The sequence below is a fragment of the Mixophyes fleayi genome, chromosome 1 (assembly GCF_038048845.1).
Source record: "Mixophyes fleayi isolate aMixFle1 chromosome 1, aMixFle1.hap1, whole genome shotgun sequence".
NCBI classification, from domain to species: domain Eukaryota; kingdom Metazoa; phylum Chordata; class Amphibia; order Anura; family Limnodynastidae; genus Mixophyes; species Mixophyes fleayi.
Window position 1 is genome coordinate 75,559,106 of NC_134402.1, and position 21,856 is coordinate 75,580,961.

At 37.9% G+C, this 21,856-nt stretch overlaps 1 protein-coding gene across 1 annotated transcript; it reads right to left on the reverse strand.

The window, feature by feature from the left end:
- Positions 1-8,075: 8,075 nt before the first annotated feature.
- Positions 8,076-11,023, reverse strand: HELT (helt bHLH transcription factor). The gene is made up of 4 exons (XM_075189484.1): positions 10,847-11,023; positions 10,598-10,702; positions 9,737-9,833; positions 8,076-9,129 (listed from the first exon to the last, which is right to left on the reverse strand). Exons 1-4 carry the CDS (start codon positions 10,916-10,918, stop codon positions 8,645-8,647), a joined length of 759 nt encoding a protein of 252 aa, XP_075045585.1. The 5' UTR covers positions 10,919-11,023; the 3' UTR covers positions 8,076-8,644.
- Between the last annotated feature and the right edge of the window lie 10,833 nt (positions 11,024-21,856).

Here is a 21,856-nt window from a genome sequence, read left to right on the forward strand (position 1 = left end):
CGAGATATAGCAGGACAGAGGACCACCTAACACAACCTCCCTCTACCCTGATCAATGCCCGAGTGAAGATGGCGGCGGCTAGCGGGGAATTTATAGAATACGAGTATCGCGAGATCCGACAGCGGGATTATGACTCAGAGCCTCGGTTTCAGTTTTGCAATTGGCGGGAATACCCGGATCTGTCTCGGATCCGGCTTGGATCGGCAACGTTCGGGTGGGCTCGGATTTCAGATATCCGAGCCCGCTCATCTCTACATTATATTTACAATTACACTTCTAACTACTTAACGAGCATACTGCAAACAGCCACATGCTTATTCCGATGCTCAGAATTAATCATGTTAGCGGCTTTGAAGGTTTCATATGCTACCATCAGGTGATTGAAAGGCTTATCTATATAACAAATAGAGAAGAGAGGAAGCAGCAGGTAGTGCCATCCTAACAACATTATAGGCCCCCAGGCAAAGCAGTGTACTGGGGTCCTACCTACACAACCACTCACAGGAATAAAAATGTAAATTATCAATAAAATGGAGCTCATATTTTTGGTACCTCCACCAAAATCAGTATTTATACATTAAAAAAAACATGCTGTACAGCAGAGATTAATCCACCCAAATGCTTGGACAATATAACATGAGGCTTGAAGTTGAAAAACAAGAAATTCAACATAAAAATGGTACTCAGTTGGTAAATCCTACAGACGGAGATGGCACAGTAAGAAATTAATATGAATTACTTATTATTGATCACGTTCAACACAAACATTTGCAAAATTTGCAAGAGAATTGCTTTATAATTGGCTTGAAGTCAATGGAATAATATTCTGAAAAGTTGGCAAGCTTACAGAGCCCCTATGCTCGTGGTGGCCCTGGGCAAATGCCCAACGTGCCCATGCGTTAAGACGGCTCTGGCAGCAGGTAACATTAGCTATAGAGGAGAAGGGTGATTCCAATATAAAAAAGAAGATAAATACATCAAACTATGATACAAATTTAAATGGCTATCATATTTTATTACTGGTATCAATATGATAGTAGAGTGGTACAACACATTTAAATGGTCATTAACATATGTTCCAGGTGTATTTCTTCCCATAGATATTATGTATTTAAACTATGTATATCCATCATTTTATTTTATATTGAATCCCTGCCAAAATCATTCAATTTCTTTACACTTTAAATATAAAATGAATAAATAAAATATGCTTCCATAATTTATAGTGATCATTTGGATTTTCACATAAGTAAATATGCTTTTATGGTAACTGCAATATAGATGACTTAAAAGTAACATCTCCACCAGTATGATTACAAAGTGGATAATACGTAGAGAAATGTCCTCCCCAATTAAACATATATAACTACTAATATACTGAAGTGTTGTTTTAACATTGGTCTTTTACATATAGATTTGAATGTTACAGTTGCACTTCACATAATATGATCTTAGAATACTAGTTAAAGTGGGGAACTCAAGAGAAGTTTTTTTCACCAATGATTCTATTGAATTTGAAGTTATATATAAGTACATAATCTAGAACATAACAAACAGATTATATTGTTGTAAAAATCAATCCAGTATTCTAGGAGTTAATAATGTCTGCATATTTCTAACATATTCTGCTGTCACAAAGGACACATGAACTGGACGCTATATGTATTGACACACATAGTTTTAGGCATCCAATCTTACACCTGTTTACTTGCTCTTGGAGAAGGGTGAGATTAGTACATATTCCTTGCACTGCAGACAGCTGCCAGAGAGGCACCTGCACAGCCCATTCTATAGATGGTCCCAGTGGCTTTGGGATAGACTGTGGTGGTGTGTTTACAGCATGGCGATCTGTTTGTTCAATAACGCTTGGGAGCACAAGTGAGCTCTGTATTAAGGAAAAGGAGGGGAGTCCTGTGCAGACTCAAGACTCCTAGCCTGGTAAAAAAAAAAAAAGGGAATCGTGTAGCTTTGTTCCACAGAACAGTGTAGAACCTTTGATTTCATGGAGATGATTATATTTATTCTTGCCTACTCAAGGGTGAAACCCAAGAAACAAGGGATTGTCCCATTCAGGGCTATTTCAACGAATTAGCTCCAGAAAAAAACCACTGCCAGCTTTTTTCCTTTCTTTCTTTTTTATGTAGGGATTTGATTGGAAATCGGTCCTACACAACTTATTTAAAGAAAGGAGGCAAAAAAAAAGAATACAGACATATTAATTCATGCATTGTGGGAGAAGAGAAAACATGTTTAATCACAATCTGGTTTCAATCAATCTTCCCCTGCTAAGCTAAGCTAACATTTCTAATCTTTTTCTGGAAAGCCTAAACTGTGTCAGGTTCGACTTTTGCCCAAGAATGAGGAATTGAGGTTAGAAGGTGTCTAGAGATGCCAAATAATAACCACATCACAATGCAGGAGTGCAGGACACACAAAGGTTGGTCATACGATTACAATGTGTATTGGAAACGACTATGTATAAATGGTTGTCATGTCCTGTGATTCCGTCACGTTACAATTGTAGGTGTGCTCAGGTTTTTCATTACTTCAGTATCTACTCTGGACTTGGTGACCTATTCTGCTCTTTTGTTTCTAGAAGGGGTTATCTTTATAAAGGCTCTATGTGGATATGAAGAAACTTAGAGTAGATGTGGCACCCATTATAGTAAATTCATAAGACCACGTTTATAAAGAGAATTGATGTAATTGTTTTAAAAGTTGTGTTTTTATTTACGAAAAACCCTCAAAAAATATTCAAGACACATATAGTCCCATATTAAGAGCACTTTTACATAAAGGAATTCTGCTGTCAAAGTACCATAAATAATAATAGTAATAATAATAATAATAATAATAATAATAATAGTGTATTTTAGTTAAGACTGACACAACTGAGTACAGTATAACTATGAAACTTACATCTGTGTCAGTGTGTACAATTATTTATCATAATTTGTCAATTACAAGCCTTATTGCTTTCCTAATAGTCCAAATACTTTTAAAATATTGTTCAGGAAAAGTATGCATCATATTTTGCCCTTTAACTTAAACACCAACCACCAGCAAATCAAAATTATTTTTATTATCTTTTGCTTATATGGTGCCACAAATGGTCTACAGCGCCGTACAAGGTATTTACAGAAGTATACAATAAACAGACTGCAACGATCCGTATCACATTAAATAATACATAGACAAAATAATACAAGGACCAGGCATACTGAATAAACACAGATAACTTGGTAATGCAGATCACGTTATTTACGGGACAGTGAGTGATAGTGATGGTAATGTCTAATGTGAAGTAGGGTATGGGAGATGGCGGGTTGGGAGCAACCCGAGCAAAGTCCTGTAGGGGGAGTGGAAATAAGAAATCAGTAGGGTAGTGAGATGGCGGTCGTTGACAGATTGGAAGGGGCAGCAATGAGCGGGGTAGAGATGATGTTGGATATTAAATTTATATTCTGTAGGTCAAGGGGAGCCAATGTAGCATCTGGCAGAGAGGGACATCAGAGATAGAGTGGCAGGAGACAAAAATAAGGCAGGCTGCATTCAGGATTGACTTGAGAGGGGCAAGGTGGGAGTTGGGCCAGAGAGAAGCAGTGAATTAGAGTTTTGGTGGCTTCCATGGTGAGAAAGGGCCATATCTTGGATATATTCTGGAGGTGGAAGCATCAGGAGGAGGTGGGAGGACTGAATGTAAGATTTGAGGGAGATGGAAGAATCCAGGACGACTCCTATGCAGTGGACTTGAAGGACAGAAAAGAAGATAGTCTTATCAACAGAAAGAGGGGGTCGGGGGACGACGACAATTATTTGAACCTTGTGAAATTTTGAGTTTAAGAAAGAACTGGGACATCCAAGGTGAGATGGCTGAGAGACAGCAAGAAACATGAGACATAAGGAAAGGAGAGAGGTCAGGAGAAGAAAGATAGATTAGGTTGTCACCAGCATACAGGTGGTACTGGATGAGCTGATGAGGTCACCAAAGGAGGAGGTGTAGAGAGAGAGGAGCAGGGGGCCAAGAACGAATGTTTGGGGGACCCCGAAAGAAAAGGGAAGGGGACAGAGGGGGAGTCGGGTGTAGAGACTGAAAAGAAGCGGTTGACAAGGTGAGAAGAAAACCTGGAGAGGACAGTGTCATAGAGGTCTATAGATTGGAGAGTGTACAAAAGGAGGATGTGGTCAACGGTATCAAAGGCAGCAGAGAGGTTGAGAAGGATAAAAAGGGAGAACTGACTCTTAGATTTGGTGAAGATAAGGTCATTATTGACCTTAGTGAAGACTGTTTTGGTGGAGGGAGTGAAATACATATTGGAGTGGGTGAAAGAGCGAGTGAAATAAGAGAAAGTTGAGAAGATAGCAGACAACCTGTTCGAGAAGTTTGGAGGCAAAAGGATGAAGGGAGATAGGGTGGTAATTATAGAGAGAGGAAAGATAAATGGACTTTTTTAGATTATGGTGCAGATGACAGCATGTTTGAAAAAGAAGGGCAAGGTACAAGATGAGAAGGGAAGGTTGAGGTCAGCAAGGTAAGAGCAGGCCGAGAGAGAGAGGGATTGGAGGAGATGAGAAGGGATGGGGTCAAGTGGGCAGATGGAGGGGGCTGAGGACTTCATCTGCAGATACCAGAGTGAAGGAAGTGAATGAAGTGAAGGTAGGTGGGAAAGTGAGTGGGGGTATAACTGCGGAGCCTGAGGAAGAGTGTCTACAGAGGAGGGTGGGATATGGAACATTGTAGGGAGAGGGGAGGGGTTGGGGGCAGGAAGGGACTGATGGGACTCAAATTAAGAAAATAAAGATAAAGACATAAACTGTTTAGTTGCACCTACATTTTTTTCCTTAATTTTGCAGTCAAACGTGAGCATAAACATGAGCATGTATTTTCTTTAACAGGACAAAGCAATTCACCACTGCAGGCAACAGTCCCATTGGGCTAGATTTACTAAACTGCAGGTTTGAAAAAGTGGAGATGCTGCCTATAGCAACCAATCAGATTCTATCTGTCATTTATTTAGTGCATTCTACAAAATGACAGCTAGAATCTGATTGGTTGCTATAGGCAACATCTCCACTTTTTAAATCCGCAGTTTAGTAAATATACCCCATAATCTTTATTACTAAGGGGAGTGATTTACTAGAGGTAAAAGTTTCTCCCAATCCAGCATATTTGTGTTTTCATCCAACCAACCAAGTTTGTTTTTTTAAAATTGTGTTGGTCACTCCTATCTAGCACCTTTCATGTTCACACAATTTCAGTGTACAGTATGACCTGAAAACATTTATTTTATTTTATTTATTTTTAAAATTAATTCAACACTTATAATCCCTAATGCTTATTGTAAAGTGTATTTTATATTATAACTATCTTTTCATGGAACTATGTATCCTGTTGATACTAAAATATATTTGTAAGTAAACATGTTTGTCTTTTTATGGTAAAAATAGAACTTTCTTTTAAATATAATTTAGTAATTTAGTAATTAGGTCAGCAATGACTTTTAGTAAAGTGTAGAAAAATGTATTTGTGTCAAGCACATGAACACAAGTGGACACAATAGAAGCTGATAATTACATACACAGAAAGATAGATTATACACAGAAAGACAGAGTAATATATGTAAAGTATGTATGAAAGGACACCAAAGACAGCTAGCTACCAGTTGACCATATAGGTCTAAACCAGCATAAACTGAACTAACGGCTACAAAAAACAATGGGGAGGCTGAAGGCATAAATACAATGTTAACTCCACAGAGAAAAGAGACCTCATAAAAAGGAAAATAAATACCCAATAAAGGAAATTTGTGTCAGTGTTATTATTGTCCCACATTAAATAATAAAAATAATGCTAAAAAAAGTTATATAACTTTATACTTGTTTTATGGCAGACTGAAATATGTGTATACATTTACATGTGAATTGCATAAAATTATTAATAACACAAACATATGTGGGCAGTATATTATAGCAAATATTGTTACACTTAGATATCTAAAAATGAATAGGCTGCAGTATTTAGGATATATAATAGAGGGAAAAAACAGGCCAGATAGGAGGAGGTTTAGTACCACAGGCAGGACATAATGAGAGAATATATAAGGGTTTTGGTGGCCCAATGTGAGAAAGTGGTGTATTCTGGCAGTGTTTTGAATGAGAAGGCAGCATGAGAGTGCAAAGATCTGGATGTGTGGAGTAGGGCTGAGGGCAGGATCCAGGATGACACCAAGCCATCGCTTAGGTCAGAGGTCAGCTAATAGATACAAATTGCAGGTCAGATCTCTCAATGACCTCTTCCCCCTGTGCTGGCTTGGTGGTTTTTTTTTATCCCTGTCTTAGACAGAATATATACCTAGGAATGATGTTACATTAAACAAATATAAAATGCAACAGGTATTAAAGATTGTTAACTGTAGCTCACTGCTAATTACATTAATAACAGATTATATGTTATTTAAACTAAACTACTGTATATTTGAGTTTACAACTAGCAAACTAGAGAAAATGTTGCATAGTGTGTGATGCTTTCAATTATATTTAAGTTTTGTTTTTTATAATATATGCTCATGGAGAAATTATTGCATAGTGATGCATATGATATAATATTTATAATAATAATAATAATAATAATAAAAAAAGTAATAATAAAAGTAATAATAATAATAATAATGTAACTATGTTTACTTAACTAATTAAAGACATCCTGAAGGACTTGACTTCAAGAATATCAACCATCTCGGATAAACTCCTGCCGCATTGGCTTACATAACATTGCAAGCTTCATATATGTGAATCTTTTTATTACATTTCTCTGATGGTTATATATTTATTCACTAAAGAAATTGCACATAAGATAAAAGCAGTGGATCACAAGATATGCAATAATAATGTTATTCTGCTTCTTATTCTTTATCTTACATGTTCTTAAACCTTGTTCTTTCATTTTGACTTTAATATTTTATCATTATCACCTATTGGCTCAATATTTGTGTTCAGTCCCTGACAGCCTTCCTGAAATTTCCCTCTGTTGTCATTATGGCATCTGAATGTGATAACACTAGAATGTGGGTACATTATAACTTTAATTATATAGCAATACCAATGAACTCATGGTCAGTTTTAGACATTTTAATTTTGACAGTAGGGGTTAAAGTTGAGTAAATGTTAATTTTAGATGCCTCTAACAATGAGACTTTTCAGTAAATGTTTCCAGTAACAAAGTGCAGGTTCACAGTTTTAAACAAATCAGTGAAATTATTACTATGTTTGGAGAACCCAAAAATGAAGTGTAATGATTGGAAGCACTGGTAAACCTCAACAATCTCATATATTGTTATTTGTATCTCTTTGGTGTTCATATGTCATTCTTGCAGATGTTTTTTTAATACTTAATCCCAGCTGTTTATTAGAGATGACAGATTCACCATATAGTCACTTCTATTTTCATACACCACTGACAGAGTGTTAGTTCGTTTTGTAAATTGGTTTGGAATTTACAGAAGTTTCTGCCACTGCTATAACATTTTGAATGCATTTTTTACATCCTCTATTAACATTATTGCTCATAGCTAGTGTAATAATTAAAAAATTAAGACTTTGTTTTATTGTGATATTTGTTTCAGGCCTTAGAATTACAGTCAAAACAGACGTTATCACTATTCGGCTTTATATAGCAGTATTTATATACGGTGCATATGTCATTTTAAGTGTGTATTTAATAAATGACGATGAAGATATAGTAAAAAAAAAAATACAAAATAAATAATATTTGCTCAATGGATCTCATAAAAAAACACAATAATTATTTAATGAATAAAGCATTTTCAACACATTCCATTCCAAAAAATCTACACAAACAACATTCAATAAGTGTATAAATGTTTATTACAAATTTTACAGTATAAATATATCTAACTTTGTACAGACACATAGCATTCACAAAAGAGAAAAGTATAGCATTTTAATAAATTAATGATGACATTACAATTTACATTTATTTACAAAAGAGAAACAAGTGTAAGCTAAGTTCTGTCACATAATTAAGTGTCATTATATTTTAATTTTGTCATTCAGGAAATTTGGAGGTAACTACATATAAATTGTGCACATTGTTGAATGAACCATCTTGACTACGTTCAATCATTTAAGGCATCTAAACAGGGAATAATATTTGGGTAATAATTGTTGCATAACAAGCACTAAAATACAAAATATAAGACCTACAAATGTGTATATATGATGTCTGTTTGTTTCTTAAGACAGATTTCCCTGAAAGTCGTAGATGCACTTGCTGTAACAATGGTAGTCTGACTTCTCTGTCTCATATATAGTTACAGACTACAAATTTTCAGACCGGTGGGCAAGATTCAGCTCAACAGTCTATTAGGAACAGTTTAAAGAAAAAAAAATGCAGGTAGCCCAATGACCCAGTCTAAGGTAGCCCACTATGGGACCTGCCCGGGGGGGCAAATGCCCATCTGCCCACCCAGCCCTTGGTTGTAGATGTAGTTCATAACTCGAGTGGGACAGTATGTGAGATGAAAGGGATTCTTAGTACAGCCCCCAACAGATTAAGAGTTTCCCACAGTACACATTCTGAACGTGGCCTCCTCGCTCAGGTATTATAAGGTGCCGGGTGTGAGTGTCACAGGACAGCAGGATGTTGTACACCATTCATGCCAAAACCATTGGGATGGGAATGCCCCAGTAGATTGAGGTAATGTCTGTCCAGACTCTGCATCTGGGACAAGAAGCTGCTATGTTGGGACTGCTGTGGTGGTGTGCATGCGAGAGGCATGGTGGCTGGACCTGTGAGATAATTTAATGTGGGGCTTCTGGCAGTGCTATGCCAAGAAAACGAACCTCCTGAATTCTGTGTAAAGGTAGAATCTCCGGGGCTTGGGTAATCGGGTGGAGAGGAGTGCAACTGGCAAGACATGTCTACCTCCTGCAGAGAGCTAAAGAGAGGCTCCGTGGTCAGATGCGCTTTAGATTGTAGGAAGGCGACAATCCGAGCGTACTTCGTGTCCTTGGTCTCCATCCTTTCTACTGTGGTCAGGTAGTGAACAAGGTTTTTCATACACTCGTGATAGCCATAGTGGAAATAATTAGCAAACTCAGACAGGAGATCTGTTGGCAGGCAATGATATAAATCAACATCTGACAGAGAAGATAACACTTATTCATCTGGGCAGCTATTTACCAGGATCAGCTACTACACAGAATCTCACTATTCACCCTTAAGATATGCCTGATGAAGGTGTCTCTGTGCTCTGAAAGCTAGCAAATATAATAATATATTTTTTTTGGGCTAGTTAATAAAGGTATCACTCCTATAATACTTTTGTCTTTTTTTGACACAAAAGTATTTAACATCACATAGACCCTTAGGATATAATATGTATGTGTAACCCATCATGAACACCCTAATTAATGACAACCAGTAGAATAATGAGTAGTAATTGTTATAAGTGATCCATATCAAACATTTAAGGGCCATAACAAATATAATTAGCATGGAATATAATAATCCTCAATGACTCACTGTGAAATTAGTACTGGTATATATGGGTGTCATATGATATAATTTAGTAATAAAATGTGTTATTTGTATATTCAAGGATAAAAAGTCTGCTCCTGCAACATTAAATCATAAATAACAGAACATACTATTATAAAACTTCACTGAAAATGTTTACTATCAAGATAATATAATAAGCAGCAAGCAATATCTCACCTTTGTCTCGGCCCCTAGGAAAATCAGCTGCATGTAATGCTCTCAGATATTGGACTGTCATTTCCAAAATTTCAGCTTTTTCTAGCTTACCAGAGTTCTGAAAAAGATTTGTCCTTAGATTACATATTTGTTTTAGGAGGCACTAACAAACATTTGTGTAGTACAAAGTAATGATAAACACTGTACACCATTTAGCTCATTCAGAAACTATATATGATTGCTTTACAAATATATGATAATAATACAAAAGTGTAAAACAATATTATGCTGGTTTTACTGAAACTATTCGCCTAATGTAAAATCTCTGTTATTGCACCAGAATGATGTGACTAATACTGATCTATACAATGTTGCTTAAATATAAAAGAGCACTTTATTCTGAAGTCACCTATTAATAAAATAACATAGTCTAGATGAAATAAGAAGAAAGAGAAGACAGAATAGATAACATAGTAAGGATGAAATAAGACAGTGAGGACGCTATATTACAGTAAGAATTAAATAAATTAGTCATTTAAATAATATAATGTGGATTAAATAAGTAGGCGTGTGGATGAAATAAAACTGTAAGGATTAAATAAAACAGTATGGTTGAAAGAAGTCTGTAAGAATGACAGCTGTGGAAGAAATAAGACTGATGGTATAAAATAAGACAGTTTAGATAAAATAAGTGGATGAAATAAGGCAGGGTGGATGATATAAGACGGTATGGAACAAATAAGACAGTGTGGATGCATTAAGGTTGTAAGAATGACATAAAAAAGTGTGGATTAAGTGAGACTATAAGGATGAAATAAGACTGTATGAAAGAAATAGCACAGTGCAACCGGCAGGCTGGACGCACACAATCTGCGCACTGACCTGTTTGGCTAGTGCCATGGGCACAGTTTTTCCCAGTTCACTGAGGCAGCGATTGATCCTGTCTCGTCTTCTTTTTTCTATCACCTTGTGGGAAACAGGAGTCCTCTGGAAATAAACAAATTACACACATATAAATACTGGTTTAACGGCATCTAGTGAATAAATAATATCTATGTGGAGTGGAATGGGACAGACGTGTCAGTGCGCACGCAGCCACATGATAGTATTGCGCTCTAGAGTCACACTCACTCTTCTCTCCTTGATTTTGGCTGAGCCTCTGAGAGATATCAAGGAAGCTGGTCCCATAACTCCGAAGTCCATGGTGCTGAGCTGTGTGGAAGATCAGATAAAGTGTACTCTTCTCCCACCAGAGCTGGGCTTATAAAGCGATCACTTATCAGCCCTGTGCATTCAGGTTCTGCGGTGGGGATTAGGGCAGAGAGAATGGGGAGGAGGGGTGGTCAGCCAGGCGAGACACTGGTAAAACAACAGAAATCCCTATGTGTGGCTGGGGGCTGGCAGGGGGCAGATCAACTTTGTTAATCCACGTGGCCCTTGAGGGACACGTGATTGTGATCGCAGTAATCAGGCATGTAGAGGTGAGGTCCTGATGTGTGACTGCACCTTGTCCTGATAAGACATCGTTCGTGGAACTATAGCGTGACCAGCTTTGTCAATGTCAAGTGCAACCAGATTGCAATGGGGATTTTTTGTATGGCAATCAACCCCAATGTTTGTGAGTACATATATATTATTGTTTCCCCTTTTTATTATAACGATATCACATTACACAGTCCTGTACAATCAGAGCATATGCAACGGTGCATAGCAGTTCCTGCTCCAGTGGAGCTTGCAATCTAATTTCCTGCCTCAGGCACTCAGTCACACTTGGAGCCTATTTATCAATCACATTTTTTATTTTAAATCCCCCAATAACAACAGTTTTGGGTGTTGGGTGATAGCTGCATATTTAAGTATCCTGGTAATTTATGACTAGGTCATCGCAGCAGATATCAAAGATATCTGCTGCAGTCGCAGGCTCATCGTTCGCAAATCCAGTTCCCATAGGTGTCTATGCACTTTTTATCAAGACCCTGACAGCTAATGCCATCTTCAGTTCTATCCTATGAGGAAAGCATTGCAGTAGAAGGATCATCCTATCCCTCCCTTGCAGGCTTCGTGCTCCTCCTCATTGCGACTTCTGCACAAGCCACTACAACCTGTAAGTAAACTATTCGCCAGGACAGGCTCCCAGAGCTATAACTAGGGCTGTGCGATAGGGGCGACTGCTCAAGGTGCAACGCTGTAGGGGGTGTAGTTTATGAATATACAGGGCTACTCAAAAAGAATGAACCAATTTCATTACGCAATATTTTATTAAGGAAAAGTTTAAATTTTAGCGCCTGGGGTGAGAAAGAAAAATGCCGCCCCCCTAGCACTCAATTTTAACCAAATAATACAGGGCTATTCAAAAAAAATGAACCAATTTCATTATACAATATTTTATTAAGAAACTGTAAAACAATACTTCAGCCAAGTCATAAATATTCTACTCATAGTCAAGTTTTATTTCCTGTATTACAAGTGTTCAATGTGATTTCAGTCTCCCCCCAGGCGCTAAAATTTGAAGTTATGGCTCTGCAGGTTCTTTCCGGAGGTGCTGTTCCGGCTGAACAATGTTAATAAATAGGCACGTTACATCATGTCTTATCAATGCGATAAACAGTGATATCTAATGTCAGGAAAACACAATGGGTCATAAATAGACCTCATAACAGGCTTTTATGGTATGAGCGAACATTGGGGGTCATCTACAACAGCCAGACCCACCAAAGTGCAGCTGTACTACTGCACCTACGTTTGTGTCTATATGTACAAGAAAGTGGCATTCTCGCTGTGCGTGTAGTTATATTATAGCAACATTTCTTATCATAGGACATAGGCTATATGAAACCACAAGTTATCAAAGAAAAGAATACAACAGAACAGAGGTGCACTTAATATCACAGAGCAGTGTATGCATGGAAAAAGGACATTACAACATATTATATATATGACATATATGAAACACAAAATTCCAGAATAACGTACATGTAGAACAGGCTGTATTACAGAATCTATCTTACTAATTAAAGAGGTTATCATATTTTCCATTACATGAACTTGGTGTAGCTTGGTCATACAGTGACATCTACACGGACATCCACTGCAAAAGGTGCACTAAAGTCTACTCCATCTGCATAATACCGAATCTCAGAAGGGCATTGTCTATGTCTGGGTATGTATATACCTGGATTATTTGATAATGTCTGGGGTTATAACATTAAAGTAGTTAGAAGTCCAAAGCACAATGGGCACCATACATTTTTGTCTTCTAGTTCCCCAGCAGAGAAATGGTTAAAGTTAATCTCCATGAATGTCCTGTGCTTGCCCCTTTGGGCCAATTTAACACAGACATGATTTTCTTAATTATTGAATGATATAGAGAGATTAATAACATGACACATTCATATTAATTAAATAGATTAATTGCCAGGACACATCTGTATTGATTATATGGCATTTTTACGGCACATATTTCACACCTAAAGGGAAATGCTATAGAGAGCGACTTTCCAATATGTTGCCCTGAGAGGTAAGTGGCTCATTCTGAGCTTTGTTCGGTCACATGATGAACTCAGCCTTAAGAACACTTGCAAGAGGGACCATTCATCCTTGTGGGAAACTGCACTCATGTTAAATTCTGTATGGAACATAGTTGCTTCTTGCATTTTACTTGTCATAGTTCATTCCTATGTTCCCTATGGCTGCCATGTTTACTTTTATATAATGTTAAAGCTGCTTTCACCATAGGGCTGCAGTACCTGTGTGTATGCAGATTAGCAATTACACAAAGTTGTAAAAACACTTGGCTCATGGACCAAACCATGTTTGTGCTCCTTTTTGATGTTGGTGCTTTATGATAATATAAGGCCAGAAACTTACATTAGGGCACGATCAGAATAAAGCAAATTAATCATTTGGTGAAAGTTAAATTTTTCTTTTCAATATCATATCACATTCTCATTCCCACTTTGTGACAATTTAATGCAGGCATGTCAAACTCAAAGCCCCAAATGAGCCAAATAATCAAAATCTAACATAGTTTGGGTCACAAGAAAAAGTCTCATATGCAATTTTGTAAGGTATATTTTTAAGAAAAAAAAATAAAGTTTAATGTTTTCTTCGCTATGCTTGACACTGTGCCCTACATGCTGCTTTTGCTCCCCTTCATCTGTCCCCCGTTTCACAATGTGCCCTTCATGCTGTTTTTGCTCCCCTTAATATGTCTCCCCTGTTCCACACTGTGCCCTTCATGCTGCTTTTGCTCCCCTTCATCTGTCCCCCGTTTCACACTGTGCCCTAGATGCTGTTTTTGCCCCTCTTCCCCTACCTTTCTATTGCCTTCTTTCGTCTCTTCCGTTTTCTTTTCTTCTTCCCGTGGCTGTTCTCTGTGCGCTCCTCACTGCAAATGTCAGGCCTGAGGAAGTTACGCCCAACATTCAGGGAGGAAGGGAGGAAGGTGCCGATGCTGCCACGTCAGATATCTGGCATGGTGGCGTCAGATAAGTATTTTTTACTTTTTTTTTTATTTCTATTTTTTCTGTGTCCTGAGGTGGGCTTAAAGGAACCAAAATTCCACCAGTGTAAATAAGAAAAACAGTAACAGCCTTGTTAAAATTGAAGTTATTCATATTCCCCTCCTGTGCTGACTATGCATAATGAAATGCAGGTATTCTAGGACAGCAGTGACATAGTAATACTTTCTGCTTAAAGGGATCGTTACTGTAGTTTATGTACAGTGGGTGGCATTTTGGTTTCTTAAAACCCACCTCACCTTTTGCTTTGTATGGGATTTCTACAAATTCTACACAATATAAGTCATTGTTCCATATCTAGTGCTGATGAACACTATTAAGCTTGAAACATTTTTATGCAAATTGGAATTATGGCTCTACATATCTCAGACAGATTATAGGTGAAGCTACCATGAGCCAGTCAGTGCAGTGTTTACCCATCCTGCACATGAAGGTTTAGTAGCAGGAGCCCACAAATGTCTTACCTTGGTGCCCTCACAAGTCTGCATCCAGCCCTACGTATCTAGCTGTATCTCTGCTATATACTTGCAGATCAGGGTATGTAGATGTATAACTTTAAAGAATATGTTCTTTAGTATGAAGATTGAAGCAAATTCTGCTATGAAGCAGTCATTTTAAAATATATTTTAAATACAAATGTATCACAGTGTTGACCATCAGTACTTTGTCTTTTTATCGCTATATTGATCACACATTCCCTGTCATATAATGTGGCTGTTATGATTTCTTTGAATTTTTCTTAATTGGTTTTTGGATAGAGCCTAACGTTTCCCATGCTAAAGGGCCAATGAACAGAAATAAGTTTTAATGGAGTAAGTTTATTACTTGTAATTGTGGAAACGGTGCATATTGCACAAGTACAGTGGATATAAAAATTATCAGTAGTTTTTCAGATATCATTTTTTTACTTTATGGAATTAAATTAATTTATTTAGAAATTTTTAATTCTGATCAACATAAAATACACGTAATGTTAAATAAAAAGCTAGAACTCTAAAGATTTTTTTATGAATTACAAATTAAAGAATGACAATCATGGATTGCATAAATATTCACATCCTAGTTAAGTTACCCCTAAAAAACCATGGTACAATCAGTTGTCTTCAGATGTCACATAATTTATTGGGATCCACGTGTGCACAATCAGACTGTTTCAAAATAAATGCACATATCTGTGAAAGGATCCAAAGTTGGTTTCTTGCAGTTTTAAACAAGGGCTTCATCATGAAGTTCAAAGAACATCCATAGCAAATCCGAGAAAAGGTTATTGGAAAGAAACCATTCTGCTGTAGAAAATAAGAAGATTTATGGGCAGCATGGTAGCTTAGTGGTTAGCACTTCTGCCTCACATCACTATGGTCACGAGTTCAATACGCAACTATGTGGAGTTTGTATGTTCTCCTCGTGTTTGCATGGGTTTCCTCCCACACTCAAAAGACATGCTAGTAGGTTAATGTGCTGCTATTAAATTGACCTTAGTCTCTCTTGGTCTGTGTGTTAGGGAATTTAGACTATAAGCTCCAATGGGACAGAGACTGATGTGAAAGAATTCTCTGTACAGCGCTGTGGAATTAGTGGCGCTATATAAATTGATGATGATGATGAAAATGCTTTTAATATCCATCAGAGCATTGTCAACTCCATTATACATGGAGATAATCTGGCACGACTGTGAATGCAGATTCTCCTCCAAAGCTGCGCAAGTAGAGCACTTGTTAGGGGGGCTACCTAGCAACTATGACAGAGTTAGTCTTCCATGAAAAAAAGAAGATGCTCCCCATGGGACAATAGCCTGGCCATTTTGCAATTTATTACACTTATTTGACATGTGGGTGACACTCAACAAGCGGAGGAAGATTCTATGATCTGTTGAGGTCAAGAGTGAACTTTTGGCTGTATACATTATGTTTGGCGCAATCCTAACACAAAGCTTCATCCTGAGAACACTGTGTCTAAGGCTTTACTTCAGAGAACAAATGCATCAAACTGCTTCCACAAGCTCCAACAGTATATAGCAGGAAATAAGAAATTCGTCAATAGTGTAAAATCATTTTAGCACTTTTAAAATTGCTTTTAAAAATATATGTACAACCGCAACTTAAAAAAATGGCTTATATGAAACCAGGTGTCCTTCTTACAATGCCCCAATGCATTTCAGCTTTATTTTCAATGACCCTAGTGCTTGTTTGCACCTGGAGAGGCGGGATGGGTGAGGGAATGGTGGTGTAATGTAGGTCGAGTACAGTGTCAGGATACCGAGTTTATGTTTAGTTCATATGCTGCTTAGACCAGTTAGTTTGCCCGCAAGCAGCATTATGTGCTAGCTGGGAACACCTTGTCACCTTCTGGGTCCAGAATTACTTAGCTGAAACAACTGGAAAGATACAAATGTACCGTTATTTTATATAAAAAAAATAGATATATGCATATTTACAAATAACACAGGAATACAGCACAATTAGCAAAAGCCAATGTATTCACTTCACAGGGAGCCCACCACTATTCCATACACTAAAGGGGCTATAATCACCGTTTCCTCTGGAGCACTGTCCTGGTCACCATGGCAAAACGGTTCAGTGCTCTGCCAGCGAGGTACCAAGCTCCATGTCCTTCTACTTTTGGCAGGTCTTCAATGAAGCAAAGTCTGTAGAGACTTCTATAGCCAAAGAAGCTTGATCCAGGACCAGTCCAACACAAGTTGTAACCCAGAGTTAGAATGTCCTAAGTAGAAGGTAGAACAGTGGCCAGGCTGGGAATCCTCTTTTAAGTCTGACTCAGTTTCCACAGTGGAGTAGCCAGTTGGGGGTTGGTTTCAGATAACAGTTCCCTACTGGATTTGATATTGGTATAATGGAGGGAGGTAACTGAGCCTCCCACCACCTTGTGTAGTGGGGCTCTGGGAAATGTGGCTAAAGTTGGAGAAGAACAAAAAGCACTGATTTGTTTGACCTTAAAAGATAACTCACTTAAGTCCCATTCCCAAATGAACCTGTGAGTGGAGGAAGTCCCGCCAAGTTTTGAAGCCAATGGCCAAAGAAACTTCTCAGAATGCATCTGGGTGACTTGGTGACCCCGATAAGCCCAAATGAAGAAGTGTGTGTATGTGTGTTGGGGAATTTAGACTGTAAGCTCTAATGGGGCAGGACTGATGTGAATGAGTTCTCTGTACAGCGCTGCGGAATTAGTGGTGCTTTATAAATAAATGGTGATGATGATGATTCTTTTCTGGGACATGTCGAAACTCTAGTGGTATCTACAGAAGCCACCTCACAACAAGGTGAGTAGTGGGCGAGAGGGGACACCAAGCAGTCTTGACCTTTTTCAATATGCCTAGCCCCCTGCTCTTATGCTGGTAATGTTGTGAATTCAAGCATTTGGTTTATATATTTATGCACAAATATGTAGAATAACCTATTTACTAAACTTAATGAAAAGCCTATTTAAGTTATACTTAATTGGTACATCATTTATTTGCACCACAGTTGTACATACTTTTGTTTTAGTATCTTTCTTTGTTGAGGAAAGAAACAACAGATCTAACAAAATACAATAATATGATCTGAAACAGAGTGTACATACTTTTATGGGTGCACCTCCTTCACTAATCTGGGTTGCCAACCTTCAGTAAATTTACAGACTGTAAAAACGTAGTGAAATTTTAATCTGTCAGTTAGAAATATATAGATTCCGTAAAAAAACACCAGGCTCCTGACACTGCTGTATACATAGAGAAGTACCAAACCAAAGCTTATGATGCACTATTAGCTTAAAAACCTGTCTTACAATTCCTGATCCTCACCTATCTCCTGATATTGATACAACTTTCACTTTTGTAGTAATATTGTTATAACATGATCAGGTCTGGTTAACAAGTGGTGAAAAGCCAAAATGCCAATGTACACGCCAGGGGAGGGCTGGCAAATTTTAGCCCAGGAGGCATACTCGACTCAGCAGCCTATTGGGAACATTTCAAAGGAAAAAAATGTAAGTTGCCCAGCGACCCAGCCCATGGAAGCCCACTTTGGGACCTGCCCCCCAGCCCAACCTGCCCCTGGTAAAAGGCGAAAAAAGGCTTTTTCACCACTTAATCTTATTTTAAGGGTTAACGCTGGAGAAATCAGATTTTTCCAACATCGTAATTATTGTCTCCTACCACTGTTCCCATAGACTTCTATGTGGACAGCAGCACTAGGCAATTTGTAAAGCATTTCGCAGCAACACAATGCCATCTCAGGTCAGTACTACTGATCTTTTTCAGTGGGATGCAGCTGAAAGGGTTATGGGCAGTGTGCACAGTAGTTTAGTGCTAACCAAAGCTGTTTCTGGCTCATGGAACATAACATGACTATGTAACACTATTCGGGGGCTATGACCTGGTTCTGCAGGTAATTGTACTTAACATTTTTTCATTTATAAGTAACAAAGGACACATTATTTGATAAAACAGGTAAACAGATAATATTTCACACAACATATATGAATTATATAAATACAGCATCTAGACAATTCTAAAACAATTGCTTAGAAGTAACCGGAGCATTCCTTTTGCATGTGTACTTTATATTTTATATAAGTACATATTGTATACAAGCTATATAGAAGTATTAAAAATGCTGATTTCATATTTATATATTTACAATTTATAAACTTTTATTTGTGAGGTAAATAAAAGTGTATACACTGTAGCCAGTATATGTAGGCAGTGTTTGTATTTTCAAGTAATACACATGTAAAGCTGTTGGTCCACTGGAATAAATATTTTGTTTTTTCTTTCACTGAGTGATACTTAATAGAGCCAATTGTCAATAATTAGAAGGGTTTCATAAGTCTTTTTGTAGAGGGAAACTCACTTGTTAAGCTGCAGGAAGAATGAATAGGCAGCCAATACATAGCTGTTCCACCAGGGCGCATGACGCACAGAACACTGCCTCTGTAAGCAAGGGGGAGGAAGAGAACAGGGGGACCTGCTTACTCCAAGTTTATTCTCTCCCACGATTGCCTATTTGCAAATTTCCCAACACAAGCTACTCCAAGTCCAGTCCGAGTCCCTTGACTGCATCTTAGAAAGCCTGTCCAGAGTCGTTAAAGCAATTAAGTAAGCCTTTAATAGGCTGTTCCGCCAAGTTCAAGGGAGATCTTTGCGAGACGTTTGTTCTGGGGATTTCTCACACGACTTGGTGACACGTCTATCTTTATGAGAGATGGCAAGCTTTTTGTTTACACTTCTTTATTTGCTCGGACACATCGGCAGGTGTGGGGCTGAGGCTGGCACACGAGGCTTTTTTGCATCACGGCGGCTCCTGCAGTCTTTTGGCACACGAGGCTCCCCGACGCACTCCCCTTTTTTTTTGGAGAGGCTCAATTTGTAGTCTATTATCCTGTAAGAAAATGTCCCATTGAGAAAGTGTGAATAGTTTTATCGGCCTAATTTTTTTTTATAAAGAAAAGAAATAAAGCGGAATGCAGCTGCTCTTAAACGTGTATTATTATTCAGGGTCACCTGCGAGGAGAAGGGGACAGCACGCAGCCACCGCCACCCTAGCCCTCACTATTCATTTGCCTAATTTTGGTCAATTTAACAAACTTCAGGAGAAATTATTCTGCCATTGTTGGAGAGGGTAGAGCTTTCTGATCGAATTAACAGCATGTTTTGATCCGGTAAATGTCATTAAAAGGAATGAAACAATCGTGTTTAAAGATCTCTGGGTAATGCGCCAAGTGAGGACGCCAAAGCGCAAACATGACAAAGGCAACAGTGGATACCTTTGTAAACTTAACATTGCTGCATTCTTTTTTCACTTTGACACAAAAAAGGGTATTATTTCATACTTGAATACGTTTTAATCCAACAATTGTCTAAATTTCTGCAAACATATTTCCACAGCATTGTCATGCTGGATGTCTGTGTGCTGTTGTGCCAAGGAGTTTTATTCCGCCTTCACATGGAGCGCAGGCACCTTCTGCATGTCTGTGCCTGGGAATTGGCGGAAGGGGGATTTTTTAATTGAAGCTGTCTTGTTGGGTTGAAAATGTTATGAAAAGAACAGACACATTTCAGAGAATTAGAAGAAGGGGAAAGCTAAGCGCCCCGGGGCCCCTTATCCAACCCTATGTCTGGAGTGCGTTCAAGGCACGTTTAATGCATTGTAAAAGCCTCTTGAGTGAGGAGGGAAAACTTTTTTTTCACACATAACTCACCAGTTTTGTTATTTAACAAGGTACAAACGCTGTTTTCATGTTGATCACGAGGATTTTGGACATAATCACTTAATGCAGCATGTACAGCTGTTGTGGCATAGGCACGTTTAGCTCAATAGGATTCAATGCCCTTTGCTACAAAAAATATAAGTATCGCTGAAATCAGCATAAATTCATCATGCAGGTATATTTAAAAGCATAATTATCATTTTTATAGTTTATTTCTTTAAAAGTAAAATGTAATTTTGTGCTGTTTGTAGAATGCATTTTAAAAAAAATATGTACTTTAATATTTGATAAATGTATTATTTCATTTATTTTAGTAACCTGAATTATTGAATAGCGTGAGAGTTTATATACAGGTGAACTGATCACTTCTTAAGCTATGACAGGCTGGATATAATATATATAATGGCAAATATTCTCATATATATATATATATATATATATATATATATATATATATATATATATTGTGGTATGTATCATCACATGTCAGGAGCCATTCTGATTTATTAAGCCCATTGCTCAGAAACACTGCAGAAGGGAACGATGTCCAATTTGGCCACACATAGGCAGCAAATTGGATTCGATATAATTGTACTAGAAAAAAAACGTACTATGAGCCTCATTTGGAGTCAGATGCAAAGTCCATTTCAGGTGTATCCTGCACATTTCCACTGACGGGCATGCGCAGTAAGCATGCCTGTCTGCTTTTCAGTTCCCTGCAGTTCCGTCTGCTTTTCAGACGCAGTGCACACTGTGACAGCTTGCATCTCAGTACGATGGAAAGGGTGGAACACGGAGATATGTAGGTATGACCGTGAATAATTCAGATACTATGGGCATCTACCCCCAAAAACTAACCTTGTCGGATCAAGACGCAGGCGGAATACACGTCAAAACAAGCCAGAAAAAGTGCATCAGGAATTAGGTGGCGCAAGTAGTTAGCTAGCTGTGAGAACTGGTCGCAACTTGGTAAGGTATATATATAACTGGGGTTGCATGCCACTTGTAACACCCTACCAAGCTGCGGCACACTCCCAATCCTACTCTTTCATGTACGTCTTAGATGCACTTTGCGTCCGACTCTAAATGAGGCCCTAGGTAATCATTTCATACACCCCCTGTTATATGGACATGTTAATCAATTCACATTCAGGATAAAGATATTATTCACTACCTGAAGGGTGCACCTAAACACATATAAATTGCAAAAGACCAAAAAAGAAAAGAAGTATATAATAGGGCACTCCGGGATGTAATAAAGTTTAAATAGTTGCACATTTTATTGGTATACATTAACAATGATCCCACCTGGTTGAATAAGAAAGTATCGAAATAATGGTTAAAAAAACAAATAAATTTCCTATTGATGTAATTATGTCTCCAAAATAAAAATTGTTAGTCTTCCAATTATTAG